At 31.7% G+C, this 17,435-nt stretch overlaps 2 protein-coding genes across 2 annotated transcripts; one reads left to right on the top strand and one right to left on the bottom strand.

Annotated features, from left to right (window-relative positions):
• Positions 1-7,910: 7,910 nt before the first annotated feature.
• Positions 7,911-8,877, bottom strand: LOC101261997 (kunitz trypsin inhibitor 3-like). Its single transcript, XM_019213007.2, has 2 exons — positions 8,608-8,877; positions 7,911-8,456 (listed from the first exon to the last, which is right to left on the bottom strand). The coding sequence occupies exons 1-2, from the start codon at positions 8,830-8,832 to the stop codon at positions 8,046-8,048; spliced, it is 636 nt and encodes a 211-aa protein (XP_019068552.1). The 5' UTR covers positions 8,833-8,877; the 3' UTR covers positions 7,911-8,045.
• Positions 8,878-14,588: 5,711 nt separating this feature from the next.
• Positions 14,589-15,263, top strand: LOC101244265 (cysteine protease inhibitor 8-like). Its single transcript, XM_004235443.4, has one exon. It carries the CDS (start codon positions 14,589-14,591, stop codon positions 15,261-15,263), a length of 675 nt encoding a protein of 224 aa, XP_004235491.1.
• The last annotated feature ends 2,172 nt before the right edge of the window (positions 15,264-17,435 follow it).

The following is a 17,435-nucleotide window of genomic DNA, read 5'->3' as shown; positions in this document are numbered from 1 at the left end:
ATTTTGAGTTTTCTCTTACTTTCAACTACGCTCTCTTTGTTGCCTTTTCTCGATCCACAACTAACTTAAATCTTTTCCCTTAATAATCCCATTGTCTTCCCCACAACTGATAATCATGATGATAATGAACCTTTTTTTGGCTTCAGAAAAGTAAACAAGAATCATAAGTAGTTAATAATTCCCTAACCTAGCTAGTATAGCTTGTATTTTGCTCTATGTAATATTTAATATTTGATATTTCTCCTCTTTCATTTCGTCAAACGCACGTCTAAATTAGAAATATCTATATTATTTAAAATATAAATATCAAAATTACATTATATTAAAAAATTTGATATTTATTAATATTATTAATTTCATCTTATATTTTTTACATTTAAACTTTAGACACACGTAAGTTGCTAGGAAGCGCAACGGCCAAGTGTTGGATCACCTACCCCTCAAAGGTGGGTCCACCTCTGCCTATCAATCTTTTGTCCGGAGCTAGAAGATGTTATTGGTACAATTGAATTAGGCTTTAGACGTAATTTATACTCTAAAAGTTTGCTCAAACGGAGAATGATTGTTCAAATCGTTTACCTATCTCATATTAATCACTGACGTGAGATTTTTGTCATTTTTTTATCGATCTTTTCGCAAAGATGTATTAATGCATTTGTTGTGCGGAATTTGATATAATACGAGAAAATATAAACGCGAAAAACAAGACAACAGATTTACGTGGTTCACCAATAAATTGGCTACGTCCACGGGAAGAGGGGGAGCAGTTTTATTATGGAGAGGCAAAAAACAGAATTACAGAATAGGGTTTGCCATAGCGCCTATATATAGTGCTAAGCTACGCCCTAACAGGCTTGGGCCCAAAATACATAATTGACAGATAATTAAGGGCCCAATTCAAGGCATTCAACAAATCTCCACCTTGACTTGAATTCTCCAAACAGATTCTTCAGACGCACTATGATAGTGCCAGGCCTCTCCCTCTTCCTCAGAATTGCCCCGCAGGGCAATTAACAGCTTCTGATGTTGAGCAAGTCCAAACAGTGTTGAAACTTGATTTGTGGAACCGGCTTTGTGAATATATCAGCAGGATTATCAGCAGTTCCTACTTTCTTCACCTTGATTCTCTTCTCACTTCTCAGAAAATGATACCTCACGTCAATATGCTTGGTTCTCTCATGATGGACTTGATCCTTGGCTAGACAAATTGCACTCAAACTGTCACAATACACCGTAGCCTGATCATGATGCAGACCAAGATCACTAACCAGCCCTTTCAGCCAAATCCCTTCTTTTGCAGCCTCTGTCAAGGCCATGTACACCGCTTCCGTAGTAGACAAAGTCACTGTAGGTTGAAAAGTTGCCTTCCAACTGACGACAGATCCTCCAAGGGTAAACACATAGCCAGTCATCGATCTTCTTGTGTCAACATCTCCAGCATAGTCAGAATCAGAATAGCCAATAACCAAGCACTGAGTATCACCTCCATAAATGAGACCAACGTCAGATGTACCTCTAAGGTACCGAAAAATTCTCTTCACATCCTGCCAATGTTCTCTCCTTGGTTGTCCCATGAATCTGCTCACTACACTGACTGCATGTGCTAAATCTGGCCTTGTACAGACCATAGCATACATCAAACTTCCTACGGCACTGGTATAAGGGACTCGTGACATATACTCTTTCTCTTCTTCTGACTGTGGAGTGAACATGGCAGTGAGATGGATATTGACAGCACTGGGGGTATCAATAGGCTTAGATGAAGACATGCCAAACCTCGCCAAGACCTTCTGAATGTAGCTTCTCTATGACAAGAAAAGTTTCTTTCTCTCTCTGTCTCTAATGATCTCCATCCCTAGAATCTTCCGAGCGGCTCCCAGATCCTTCATCTCAAACTGAGCACTAAGTAAACCCTTCAGCTTCTGAATTTCATACTTCTTCTTTGCAGCTATCAACATATCATCTACATAAAGCACCCAAAAGATGAATGAATCATCCTTGAGCCTATTGTAGTAGACACAGCAATCATATGAGCTCCGAGTATAGCCCAACTTCACCATATAACTGTCAAACCTTTTGTACCACTGCCTTGGAGACTACTTAAGTCCATATAAGGACTTCTTCAACTTGCAGACGTGATTTTCCTTCCTTGGAACTTGGAAACCATCCGGCTGAGTCATGTATATCTCTTCCTCCAACTCTCCATGTAGAAACGCTGTCTTCACATCAAGTTGTTCAAGCTCCAGATTCTGATGTGTAACTATCGCTAGTAACACTCGGATGGAAGTATGTCTGACCACTGGTGAGAAGATCTCATTGTAGTCCACTCCCTCTCTTTGGTTGAAACCTCTGGCAACAACCCTGGCTTTATACTTTACTCCTTCTGCTGGTGATATCCCTTCCTTCTTCTTGAAAACCCATTTGCAAGTAATAATCTTTCTCCCCGAAGACTGTATGACCAGATCCCATGTCTGATTCTTGTGTAGGGACTCCATCTCATCTCCCATAGCAGCAAACTATTTTTCAGAATCAGGACTTAAAATGACTTCTTTGTAAGTAGACGGCTCAGATGTATCTACCTCTTCAGCAACCTGCAGTGCATAACCCACCATGTCCTCAAAACCATACCTCGTAGGTGGCCGAACTCCAACCCTCCTTGGACTATCTTGAGCTATACTCCGATGGATATCTGATGGCATAGATTCTGCAATATCAGTTTCTGTCTGTGGCTCTTGATCCTCCTCTTCAGGTTCTTTCAAATTGCTCTCGTTCTGAATGACTTGAAACTCCACCTGTTTATCAAGACTCCCAGTTTTTGACGTAGTTGTAGGCTTCACAATGGTTCTAAGCAGAGAACTTTCATCAAAGACGACATTCCTGCTCATAATAACCCTCTTTTCTGCTGGAGACCAGATTCTGAAACCTTTCACTCCATCTCCGTAGCCCACAAATACTCCCTTTTTAGCTCTTGGTTCTAACTTACCTTCACTGACGTGATAGTAAGCCGTACAACCAAAAAATTTCAGATTTGAATAATCAGCAGCTTTTCCTGACCACATCTCTATAGGTGTCTTGCACTGTATGCTTGTATGTGGTTCGCGGTTAATCAAGTAGCAAGTTGTACTAACCGCTTCTGCCCAGAATCTTCTATCTAGCCCAGCATTAGAGAGCATACACCTTGCTCTCTCCAGAAGTGTTTGATTCATCCGCTCAGCTACACCGTTCTACTGTGGTGTATTTCTGACTGTACGATGTCGAGCAATCCCTTCATCCTTACAGAATTGATCAAATTCAGACCAGCAGAATTCCAGCCCATTATCAGTTCGCAACCTCTTGATCTTCTTCCCTGTTTGATTTTCCATCAAAATTTTCCACTCCTTGAACTTCTGGAAAGCTTCACTTTTATGCTTCATCATGTACACCCAAGTCATCCTTGAGTAGTCATCAATAATGGACACAAAAAATTTGCAGCCTCCCAAAGACTCAACACGGCATGGACCCCAACAATCAGAATGGATATAATCAAGTGTGCCTTTTGTTCTGTGAATGGCCTTTGGAAACTTGTTGCGATGTAGTTTTCCAAAAACACAATGTTCACAAAACTCTAGGCTCTTAACCTTATGACCAGCAAGAAGATCCTCCTTTGATAGAATTTTCATCCCTCTTTCACCCATATGACCAAGTCTCATGTGCCATAACTTAGTCATATCCTTCTGGTGAACTTCTGACGATGCAACATGGGCTGAACCTGTAACCGTGGAACCTTGTAGAAAATACAAAGTACCACGCATGACACCTTTCAGAATCAGATTTGAACCCTTCCAGACCCGCAAGACTCCATCTTTTCCCGACCAGCTGAATCCCTTGCTGTCCAAAAGACTGAGAGATATCAGATTTTTCGTCATCAATGGAACGTGCCTGACCTCGTTCAATGTGCAGAAGCTACCGTTATGTGTCCTTATCTTGATCGAGCCTGTCCCAACCACCTTGCAGACAGAACTATTGGCTATTGAGATGCTGCCTCCGTCTATCTGCTCATAAGTCGTGAACCACTCTCTCCTAGGACAGATGTGATAGGATGTCCCAGAATCGAGAACCCACACATCTGAATGATGAGTGTGCTCATCCGCAACTAGGGCAATGTCTTCTTCAGAATTGACGCCTTCTTCAGCAACAGCAGCAGACACTGATTGTTTTTCCGATTGCTTCTTCTTCTTCGGACAATCAAATTTCCAATGTCCCTTCTCCTTGCAGTAATTACAAACATCATCCGGCTTTGTACCCTTCGACATCGGCTTATTTTTCTTTCCGCCGTTTTTCCTTCCCTTTCCGCTACTGGTGAACAGACCGGAAGGCTGTATGTCCGTACTTGTGCCGTTAGCCTTATGCCGTAATTCCCTGCTATGAAGGGCCGATCTGACTTCTTCTAGCGACACAGTATCTTTCCCAACAATGAATGATTGAACAAACTTCTCAAACGACATTGGGAGAGATACTAACAGAATCAGGGCAGCATCTTCATCCTCGATCTTCACATCGATATTACGCAATTCTAATAACAAAGTATTCAATTGCTCTAAATGTTCCCTGAGTTGTGTACCTTCAGCCATTCGTAAACCGAATAGACGTTGTTTCAGAAGCAGCTTGTTGGTTAGAGATTTTGTCATGTACAAACTCTCCAGCTTCAACCACAGACCAGCAACAGTCTCTTCATCCGAGACCTCCGTGATGACGTCATCCGCGAGACACAGCATGATCGTCGAGCGCGCCTTTTCCTCTAGAATCGTCATCTCAGAAGTAACGACGACATTCTTGTCTTTCAACAATGGCGCCCAGAAGCCTTGCTGTTTCAACAAAGCCCGCATCTTGATCTGCCATAAACTGAAACTATTCCTCCCTGTGAATTTGTCGATTTCACGTTCAAAGCAGACATCTCAAATTTCCAAGAACACCGATTAACCGAGAGGCTCTGATACCAATTTGTTGTGCGGAATTTGATATAATACGAGAAAATATAAATTCGAAAAACAAGACAACAGATTTACGTGGTTCACCAATAAATTGGCTATGTCCACGGGAAGAGGGGGAGCAGTTTTATTATGGAGAGGCAAAAAACAGAATTACAGAATAGGGTTTGCCATAACGTCTATATATAGTGCTAAGCTACGCCCTAACAGGCTTGGATCCAAAATACATAATTGACAGATAATTAAGGGCCCAATTCAAGGCATTCAACAACATTATTCATCTACCGTTTTACCTAATGTAGATCGAAAGAACAAAAAGAAAATTAAGATAGGTATAATTTTATTTTGTTACTATATGAGAATGTTTCCATCACTGTCACGCACCACTTGATTAGGAATTGTTGTAGCATTAGTGCATGAACACCAAAATGCAACCACAAATGAAATTACCAAACCAACGCTCTTCATTTTCTAGTATTCTAATTAATCATGTATATTAAACAAATCGCCATCACCAATCATTAATTTTTCAAAATAAATAAGTAAATGATTTACCATTATTTAAGAACCATTCTCGATTTGCACCTACCAAAATAAAAAGTGGTAGTAGCAATTGATGTACTTGCATGACAACAAATTTGTGACGGTAATTAGTGAGGTTTCAACCAAACTAAGTCATTATATAAAGTAATTCACCAAAATAATATGTTTTTTTAAAATTTTATAAAACTAGTATAAATGTATTCCATAGTAACGTTTTAGGATATATTTTATTTTTTAAAAGTTGATGACATCAGATTGATATACGTTACTTACAGTAACATTTTACTCCTAAAACATTACTCACAGTAACGTTTTAGGAGTAAAACGTTTCTGAAAATAACGTTTTAAAAATAAAACGTTGCTTACAATAACGTATATCAACCAAATGTTGTTAGTTTTTTTAAAATAAAATATACCCTAAAACGTTATCATGAAATACGTTTATACCAATTTTGTAAAATTTTAAAAAAATATATTACTTTAAAAAATTATTTTACGTAAGAACTTAGTTTGATTAAAAATTCCTACTTAGTTGGCATTCTTTTACTGGTGGAATAATCCCATGCGGTCCCGGGACATTAATATACATTTCTACATATTAGGTGGTCCAATTTTGGGCTGTAAGTATTTAAATTGGACCACGTGAATGTCTTTCTACAATATAACTTTGAGTCGGAATTAAAAGACTATATATTTTGAAAATTTCAAAGGGCAACTCGATGATTATAAAATAAAAAATGCAATAATTTGTAACGCCGTTTAAAAATTGAGTTTTCTAAAATGAGGCTCAAATCACAGTGAGCCTTGTAAGGCTTACTCGGCTTTTAGCCTTGTATCGCTCACGCGGGCGGAGCCATCTTAGTACAAGAGGTTAATCTGAACCCCGTTAGACAGAAATTTATTTTATATATATATATATATATATATATATATATATTTAAAATAATATTTTATGGAGTCTGGAGTTTAAACGGTAGAAAATATTAATAAAAATTCTAAAATGGTATATAAAATTTTATATTAACCAAAACAGCAAAATCACTGCAACAACAACGATTTACTCTACCGGAAAAAGTAAAATCGCTACCTCTGCAGCGATTTTGCAAAATGTAATTTTTTTTTAAAAAAAATTGAAATCGCTACCTAGATAGCGATTTTCTTTTAAATCGCTGCCTGGGCAGCGATTTCATTTTTTTAAATGAAAAATTCACATTTTGCAAAATCACTGTAGAGGCAGCGATTTTACTTTTTTCGGTGGAGCAAGTCACTGTTAATGCAGCGATTTTGTCGTTTTGGTTAATAAAAATTTATATTCCGTTTAAAATTTTATTAATATTTTGTACCCTTTAGATTCTGAACTCTAGTACTTTTATATAAATATCGAAAGAAGTAAAAATCCTAACTCTCCTTCCGCGATTTATATAATATTGTTTGATTGCATATAAAAATTTAATGAAATGAATATCATTGAAATTTAAGATTTAATATTGATTTAAATATTTATGTGACTATTAGTCATATTATTAAGGATAGACAAACTTTTTAAAGTGATTATATTTTAATATTAAAATTTATTTTTCAAATAATACATTTTTTTAAAAAAGGCCACATAAAAGAAAAAAATTAGAACATGGAGGATAGATTATTTTATTAACATTTTGTTGAAATTTTCGAATCTAGCCTTGCATTTTTAATAGAAAAAATTTATCTGCATCTCGGTGTTTACATTAAATTAGTGCAATTTTCATCATTACGTCATTTAATGAAGTAAAATATATATTAATTAATAATAGTTAAATAAAATAAAGTATAAATTTAAACAAATAAAATACATATATTAACTTAGTGTATATACCCATGCGGATAAATTTTACCCATTTTTTATCAATACAAAAATAATAAAAGGCTGCGTAGCAATTGATTTACTCGCATGACAACTACGTTTTTTTTTCTTCAAATCCTACTTCATTGGCATGTTTTTAGTTATGGGCAATCAGATTAGATTTGTATCATTTGGGCGAATAAGACATGGAGCAATAGATACAATAATCAAATATGAAAGAGATGTTGGTGGTCTTATTAGGATTCGAATAAACGGATTGGTATAGGAGTTTGTTGTATTATTTTGTAACCTTTTTGACAACCAACAAACACTTTAAAAGAAGAGTTTAATACAATTGTTGATGATGTCTAATTAAATGATTACATGTGATATTTTAGTTAAAAATATAATAATAATAATAATAATAATAAATAAAACTAATGTTCTAAAATAAATTAGTTTGCCCACCCCTACGAGACGGGGACCTCTAAATCCTCTCTTTCTCTTATAAATTAACTTATTTGACAAAGAAATATTGGGTAAAATATTTAATTTCAATTATACTTGATAATTTAATATGAATAAAATGGGTATTCTTATTATTATACAGAGAAATACGTAGTACATTTAGATAGAAATAGTTTTACACATGTACATGCATGCGTAGCTTTATTTAGAGAATACATAGGTAGAAATAGACAGATATTATTTGGTTATATAATACCGATGAAAGGATCCTTAATGAAGACAACATTGAAGGTATTGCCTGTTCTTATGGCCAATCGTCCGGAAGTATGGTCGATGCCAATGTCAGTGCAGATGTTTTCATCTCCATAATGACAAAACATCAACTTATAATCAGTGGAATTATTACCTTCAACTTCCTTAATCTGAAACCATGACGCCACATAGCCTGCTTTACCGTTTGTTGACAAATACATTGGGTTATCTGATTGTAATGGGAAACCTTCCACCATCCACACGTTGTTATTACAAACAGTCGGATTCCCAAGATCAAACTCAATGTTCACATCACTTGATTCAGTGATTTCTACTTGTTTTGGTGCCTTTGGTTTGAAATACACTGACATACCTCTGTCAAATTCACGCGGGGACTGCATCACCTATAACCAAAAATCATATAATATAATCATGCATGTAACCGTCTTTAGTTAGCTTTTGGAGTTTAGTTATATATGTCATCTAAAGTATATATCTCTTTTTTTTCGAAACAAGTAAAATTTAAGTTTTTTAAACGAGATGATCAATAATAACCTGGAAGGGACAGACGATGTTAGCGTCTCCATTGAATAATACGGGGCCTCGCACTACTCCGGTTCGTATCTTTTCTGATACGACAAAGTACCTGGTGTCTGATCTGAGAATTTCACCATTAATGTCATACACTAACTTCAATAGTCCTTGATTAGGACTAGCATTAGTGCATGAACACCAAAATGCAACCACAAATATTGAAATTACCAAAACAACGCTCTTCATTTTCTAGTATTCTAATTAATTTGCTTTCTGTCACCTCTCAATTTATAGACAAGAATTTCGTAATTTGTGTCCATATTTATCAATATTTTTTTATTTGCACAAAATTAAATGACAGTATTTGCACATTTTTCTTATTGGCTGCTAATTTCGTTCTCATGTGCGGAACATGGAAATACATTTATAAATGGGAAACTAATTAAATAGCAAACATTAGTACTCTATCGACTGTCGTCATAGTTTGCTTAATTATGAATAAGGGACGAAAAAGATAAGCGAGATCTAAAAAGGAAGGAGAGAGTTTTTGTATTATGTCTTTATTGTGTATCAGTTATATTTGATATATAACATATTATATATTGTATTTATTTGCAGTGTAATCTTAATTTATTTTGTATTAATTGTATTCGAAATACAACAAACAAAATTATATTCATCATCTCTTTAATTGAATATAAATATATTTGACAAAGCGGATGGATGCATATTATAATTATATGAATAAAAGTAGAATTGATACAAAAATACAAAATATAATTTTTCGAATACATATTGTATTTTTATATAGTATTTTTAAACTAACATATATATTGCATTTTTATGCAGTGTTTTTAAACTATAGCTATTTTCCACCGTTTATTTTATTAGAAATTATTTTATAAAAAATTTTCAAAATTCAAGATTTGTTTTTGCTCTCTCAATCCCTTACCACCCCTACCCCCACAAAAAAAAAAAACCGTTTAGAAAAATATTTCATTTTTTTTAAAATTTTTTTTTTACCCCAATCTATACCCCTCCTCCCTCCCCAATTGTTTTTTGAAGAAAATTGTTTTTTGAAATATATTTCAAATTTAAAAATTTTCATTTTTCAACCTCCTGCCACCCTCATCAAACCTTTTATTTTAAAGAAAATAATTTTGAAAAATATTTCAAATGTTATAAAAGTAATTCACCCCCAAATATTTGAAAAATTCCTCTTCTTGATTTCATCCTTAGTTCCACAAGTTTAAAGGCTAGATTACTATAACATTTTACATTGTCGTAGTTTGAATTAATAGCATGAAATATATCACCTTTTTTTAATTATAGTCATGAGTCTCTAGTGCAAGAATTGAACAGATTTGAGGTTTTATTGAGATTCGTTGAAAACTTAATAATAAACAATAATTGAAAACATGCATAAATTAGAATTTCTTTAAATTAAGATCGAAAGTATCTCATACGAATTAACACTTCATAATTTCTTTAACAAGTCTAAATTATATTTACTCTAAATTTTAAGAGAATCGTACATAAACCCTACTACTACTATATATTTTATGTTCAACTAATCATCCTACTTCATTAACACGTTTTAATTATGTCTAGTCTCTAAAGGTCCCATCGACACATTAAAATATATCCATTATTGGCCTGCAAAATGCAACTAGAGTTGACGATAAAGAATGGAAAATTTGGGACTAAATCTAGATCACACATTGTAAAATTTATTGATGGTAGCATTCTCAACTTGATTTTCTTCATACCTAAGGCTTAAACTCAATGCCGCTAATTAATGATGAACTAATCTTAAAATTGAATCATAATTCAGGTTGATCATTCATTTAATATAATTAGTTGATCATATTATAAAAAATAATTATTTCAAATTTTTGTCAATTTGTAAAAATCAAAAGAGAATTAATTTTTCCCCTTTTTAACCTTACAATTATTTTTTCTAAGAAAAGTGTTAAACAAGTTTGTAATATTTTTTCAGAAAAAAATAATAATAAGAGGGTAAATTATTTTTTAAAAGAATAAACAACTAATATGGAGCAAAAGTTTTTACAATTTAAAACCTAAACCTACCAATAGCCGCCTCCTAATCACAAACAAATACACAAAGGAACTCCAGACCAAAGTTCGAAAAATGTAAGAAAATGTGTTATAATTAAGATGAGGTGTGTAAATATTGTATTTTAAAGTTTGTGAGTTGTAATTATGTAAATTATATCAATATAATTAATAAGGCCAAACTTCAAACATTTTATTGAACTTTTAGCTTGTTTGCCAAGATTAACATCAAACATTTTTTATAAAAGTCTCAGAATTATCATTTTGTTAAATAAAAAGTCTTTACTAATTTTAAAATTGTATAATTATTATATTTCCAGATATTGAATGACGAAATAGATAGTGTAACAAAAAACGTGCAAATAAAGCGATGCTATATATATTGAGTTTCCTGTTGCTTTCAACTACCCTCGCTTTGGTTGCCTTTTCCATTTATGACAATTATAAATTATATGAAAAATAAATTAGATGATACATAAAATATATTAAAATAATAGTATAAATTATTATATGATACGACTAATTGACCTATATAAAATTAACCAAAAATATAAAAGAATTATAGAGAAAAGAAGTTTTCATAAACAAAAATCTCTAAACGATCACATTTTGAATTCTATTGTGTTATGCCGTAAGAATAAAGTCATTCAATTTATAGATCTCCATACTTTTGTTTTAAGGAAAGTATAACCAAATATGAAAATAAAAAATATATATATTTTTTAAAAAAGTAAAAACAATTATTATAATATGTTAATTTTCCTTCGTAATTAAATTAAAACTTAAATATAATTAAAAAATAACGCAAAACTCTAACAACTACAACCATGATTAAGATGCAGAAATAATGTTTATATCTTCGTCTATAACAATCATATATCTATATATATACGCGTTAATTTTGTTACAGATTAGATATATACATTTACTTGATATAGGTGTCTTTTGTAGAAGCATAAATCCAAAAAAAAGATTCATTTTATTTGAAACCATTTTTAAAATTGAAGTTGTCTTTGAAAATTTTGTAACATTTTATTAATTTGTTGCTGAATTTTTAGAGCAGAAATTGTTTTTTATTTTTCTATATTTTGGGATTATTTAGATTTTTTTTTCTAATTATTATTATAAAATTGCCATCGCCAAGGTTATCTAGATCTAAAGAGAGTTAAATTTAGGTGTGCTGGGAAAGAGGGTGAATAAAATTTTTGTTAATTTTTTTTTCAGATCATGTAAGTCTTATTTTCTTTTCTTGAGATTTTTTTTTTAAAAAAAGTTAAGATATTTTAATGGTGAATGGAAATTTGAAGACGAAGAAGTGTGAGGAAGCTGGTGAAAATGTTAGCTCGCATGACTTCATTATGATATTTTAGTAAGATGACTATATATTATAATTATATCGATGTGATATATTATCTATGTCCCTATTTAGTTGTCTACTTTAAAAATGACATATATATTAAGATAGCAATAATTAACATAGTAAAGTTATAATTTTATCCTTATTAATTATGGTTTCGAAAATGATGAATTAAAACATGAAAATTTTCAAGAAATTTAGATGAGAGTATAATAGGAAAAAAGTTATTCTTTTTTGATTTATTAAAATGAATAAATAAATAGAGAAAACTAAAGGAAAAAAAATGGCCAACTAAATAGAGACAAACGGAGTACGTATCTAAGTTTTCTCACAATTTTGCAAGAATATATACCACTTTGGAATGTGTTAAATGGTGTTGGAGAGGGAGAATACAATTAGAATATATATAATTATAATTTTTTTTTATCATAATAAATTATTTTAATCACTTTTAAGAAATTTATTTTTAAAAGAAAAATTAAATCTTTTAAAATAAAGAATATGAAAAAACTATTTATTTTTTTTAAAAAAAAAAAAGAAAAAGCCAAGAGCTACATAGAAATTGATGGGCTTGCGAACTAAAATATGCCATCGTATATTCGTATTTGTTTGGCATGTTTTCGTAATGGGATTGTCTCATTGATGCAGTCCCAGTCAAGACATTTATATTCACTTTTGAACATTAACTACATTACATGATAAAATGGAAAAAACTTTGGTCACCATTTATCTTAAATGGTGGATATAAATTATTCAAATATTGTCGATCAAAATTTATTTTAATTTGGTTTCAGTTATCATTTTCATCAAATTGAAAATTGATTAATCAAACAGATCGAACGTCTAACTTTAATTTTCACGCCAAATTATTATAATAATTTCCATCGCCTATTTAAATTGATCGCATGAAATATGTCACCTTCTTTTAATTATATTCATGAGTCTCTAATGGAACAAGTTAAAAAGATTTCAAATTTTATTGTGACTTATTTAAAGACTTATCGACGTAATAAACGCTCACTAAAAATATGCATAAATTTCTCTAAATTTGGACCGAAAGTATATCTAAAATTTAACACGATCTTTTATATATATATATATATATATATATATATATATATATATATATATATATATATATATATATATATATATATATATATATATATAACAAGTCTAAATTAAATTTATTTCCAAATTTTGGGAGATGTCCTACATTAAACCTATTACTACTATATATTAAATGTTCAACTACTCATCCTATTTCATCGACACATTTTAGTTATGGCTGGCCTCTAATGGTCCCATCCGCACATAAAAATATATCTATTATTGTCCTGCAACAGTGTAAGTAAATTTGGACTGCACATTTCAAATTTTATCGAAAATAATACTTTTAACATGATTTTCTTTATTTTCAGACTTAAATTTGAGACCTCTAATTAATAGTGGACCAATAATGGCATTGCACTACAGTCTATATTAGTCATTCATTCAATATTAGTTGATCATATTATAAAAAAAAGTTATTTTTGATTTTTTTATCAATTTATAAAATCAAAAGAGAATTAATTAAATTTTTCTCATTTTAACTTTACAATTAATTTTTTTAGAAAATGTAAACAAGTTGTAAAGTTTTTGTTTTTTTTTAAAAAAAAATAAAATAACAAGTGTAAGTTTTTTTTTATTTAAAAAAAGCAAATGGGGCAAAAATTTTAGAGGATAAAACCTAGACCTATAGTATACCAATAGCCGCCTCCTAATCATAAACAAAATATATACAGAAAGGAACTCGAGACCCAAGTTCGAAAAATGTTTTGTAATTAGGAAAAATTATCTTTAATTTATCATAATCTCTAAGAAATTTACTATTTTAAAAAAATCCCTCTCACTGATTCATTCATCTCCTCTCGGATTCATCACTCCCATATATATTTGGATGTCTTCCCTTTCGTGTACATCCCTCCCTTATGTATCTGGATGTCCTATCCCCTCTTTGGTATATTCATCCCCTATGTATTTGGATGTCTTATCCTTCTCGATTACATCCCCTCCCCTTTCATATTTTAAATGTTTATTGATGTATCATGGAGTCTATTGATGTATCCGGAAGTCTAGTAATGTATTCAAAATCTATAGATTCTTGTAATTTAAAAGGGAAACAATGTAATTAATTAACTATTGGCATTATGAGATTTATATAAATCTATCTAGCTAGATAATTATACGTTTGAGGTGTGTAGAAATTGTATTTTAAAGTTGCAAGTTGTAATTATGTAAATTATTATACTAATAATTAGTCAGGCCAAACTTTAAACGTTTTAGTGAACTTTTAGCTTGATTGCCAAGACTAACATCAAACATTTTTTGGACAAAAGTCTCAGATCATTATTATATGTTAAAATAAAAAGTCTTTATAATAATTTTTTTAAAGTTATATCATTATTATTATTATTATATGTCTCAGACATTGAAGGACAATAGATACTATTATTCACGTAACAAAAAACGTGCATGTGGTGGTCTATAAATTAAATTGGAGATAGATTAATAGGAAGCAAAAACAAAGATGAATATATTGAGTTTCCTCTTGCTTTCAACTACCCTCTCTTTGGTTGCCTTTTCCATTTCTGATACTAATGTGAATGTTATATCCACTCCTGTGTTGGACAGGGAGGGCAAGTCACTCAAGATAAACGAGGAGTACGTGATTAATAGTATTGCCGTTGGCGGTGGAAGCGTATACTTAGATAATATTAAAAACCGTACACAATGCCCAAACGACGTTTTGCATGACAGTTCTGGTTCTTTTTATAACAGCACAGCCGTCTTGTTTTATACTATGCAACTTGGAAGTCTTTTCGTTTCTGAAAACCAAGATGTTAGTATAATGTTCTCAACTTCTTCTGTAAGTAAGTCATGTGTTAACGAAACTGTTTGGCAAGCTGGTGATTACATGCTAGGCCCCATACATCCACCACCTAGGTTTGTTATAACTGGTGCTACCTTAGGATTTCCAGGACCTAATAACATAAAGAACTGGTTCAAAATAGTGAAACATGAGACTGGGAGACCTCATTCTTACAAGTTAAGGTATTGTCCTAGTAAATTTATTTGTCCAACATGCCAAGTTGATTGTGCAGATGTCGGATTGTACAAGGACAGTGGACGGACCCGTCTTGTTCTCAATGACGAGACTTATGCCTTTGGCTTTAGCAAAGTAAACAACCATCTTGATGCATAGTTAATTATTATCTATGCTTTTTAGTATAACCTAGCTCTATTGCTTTACAGCTAAAATAATTATGTGAATCATCCTTCTATGTAATATTAATGCTTATTATGATGAATAAAAGAGCTAGGTTCTTTATTTATTTATTTCTGCTTTCAAATAAATGAGTGCTACGGATTGCTTATCGATAATTATTCAATCCGGTACCGTTACAACATTTGTTGTAATTCTCAAATGTAGCCTTGCATTCTTGATAGCTACAAAAATAATTAAAGTGTAGGTAGCAAATTGATTGATTTGCTTGCATGACAACTACGTTTTTTTTTCTTTATCCAAATCCTAATTCATTGGCATGTTTTAGTTATGGACAATTACATTAGTATCGTTTGGGCCAATAAGACATGGAGCAATAAATCACAAAAGTATTGACCAAACTAAGACATTATATAAAGTAATTTATTAAAAAAAAAAAACAAAATATATATTTTTTTTTTTAAATTTTATAAAACTAGTATAAATGTATTTTACAGTAACATTTTAGGGTATATTTTATTTTTTAAAAGCTGACGGTGTTAGATTGATATACGTTACTCATAGTAAAGTTTTACTCCTAAAACGTTACTGTGAGTAACGTCTTACTCTTAAAACGTTACTCACGTAGGAGTAAAATGTTACTCACGGTAATATATATTAATCTAACGCTGCAAGTTTTTAAAAATTGAAATATATTCTAAAACGTTACTGTGAAATACATTTATACTAATTTTATAAAATTTTAAAAAATTTTATTGTTTTAATAAATTTTTTATATAATAACTTAGTTAGATAAAAAGTTCTAAATCACACGCTTAAATTTGGATGAAAGACATATATATACACTATATTTTATCATGTTAGCGTAAGAAGTCATAAGATCTACTTTTTTTTTAGTTTTCACATTAGATATTTGGTGCTCACATCATGTATTTAGCCTTTTCTTATTGGCTGCTAATTTAGGTCTCATGTGTTTGAAGATGAAAATCCAATTATAAATGGAAAATAGCAAACATGAGGCACCCAATAGTCCATAATTTGCCTAGTCACGAATAAAAGCAAAAATGTTAGTGGAGGAAGGAGGAGGGAGATAAGCGAAATATGGAAAGAGACTAGAAGATAGGTACTTTTTCATGGATTTTGGAGACAAATACATATACAAATTGTTTTTGTATTAAAATGAATACATATTAACTGGAGATACGTGAGCCACATCGAGAGATGGAGGAAAGAGGTGGATATCAAGAGAGGCGGAGGGGAGATGATTGTAATTTGTATTCGTTTTGCATTGTATTATGGATTTAGAAATACAATATAATGTATTTTTTATTGTATTCTTTATTTATTTTGTATCAATTGTATTTGAAATACAACGAATACATTTATATTCATCCTCTCTTTGATTAAATATAGATACATTTGACATAGAGGATAAATGCGTATTGTATTTGAATGGATTTCTTCTTGTGGACAGGACGGGGGAGAGGGGGGAAATGGAGGAAAGCAAGAGAGAGGGAAAGGGTTTGTTATAAAAGAAAGGGAAAATTGTATATAATAGCAAACTAATAACTTAAAATAAATGGAGTAGCTAGGGTTTGATTTAATTGTGCTCAATAACAAACGTTTGCGAAAAATTGTCAGGCGCCTCTCTCCCAAATATCTCTCTCGCCACTCTCTCCTCCAATCTCTCGCTTGCTTCCGCACTTTTTATACAAACACAAGTGTATAAAAATTGTTTTTAATTATATAAAACAGAGAAAATTGTATAAATACATATATTTTTGTTCCCCTCTCTCCCCTTTTCTAGATCTCGCTCGCCACTCTCCCAAATCTCACTCGCCACCCTCGCCTTTCTCACTTATACAAATAGAAGCGAAATGTATAAATTGCATTTCTGTTTGTATAAAGCGTGAGAAAATTGTATATACACATGCAAGTACATATATTTTCGTTTTATACACTTATAATTATACAATAAAAATACTCCCCTGCCCAGTTTCTTTTGTTTTTCTCTCTTTCTCGTTTTATACAATTTCCAAATTGTATCTAATTTATCTCTTTCTCGTTTTATACAATTCGATTCAATTGTATATTCCTTGTCAAGTCTCTTTGTCTCTCTCTTTCTCATTTTATACAAATTCAAATTGTATA

The sequence above is a fragment of the Solanum lycopersicum genome, chromosome 3 (assembly GCF_036512215.1).
Source record: "Solanum lycopersicum chromosome 3, SLM_r2.1".
NCBI lineage: Eukaryota > Viridiplantae > Streptophyta > Magnoliopsida > Solanales > Solanaceae > Solanum > Solanum lycopersicum.
Note: the sequence above shows the minus strand (reverse complement) of the source record. Positions and strands in the feature narration are given on the sequence as shown.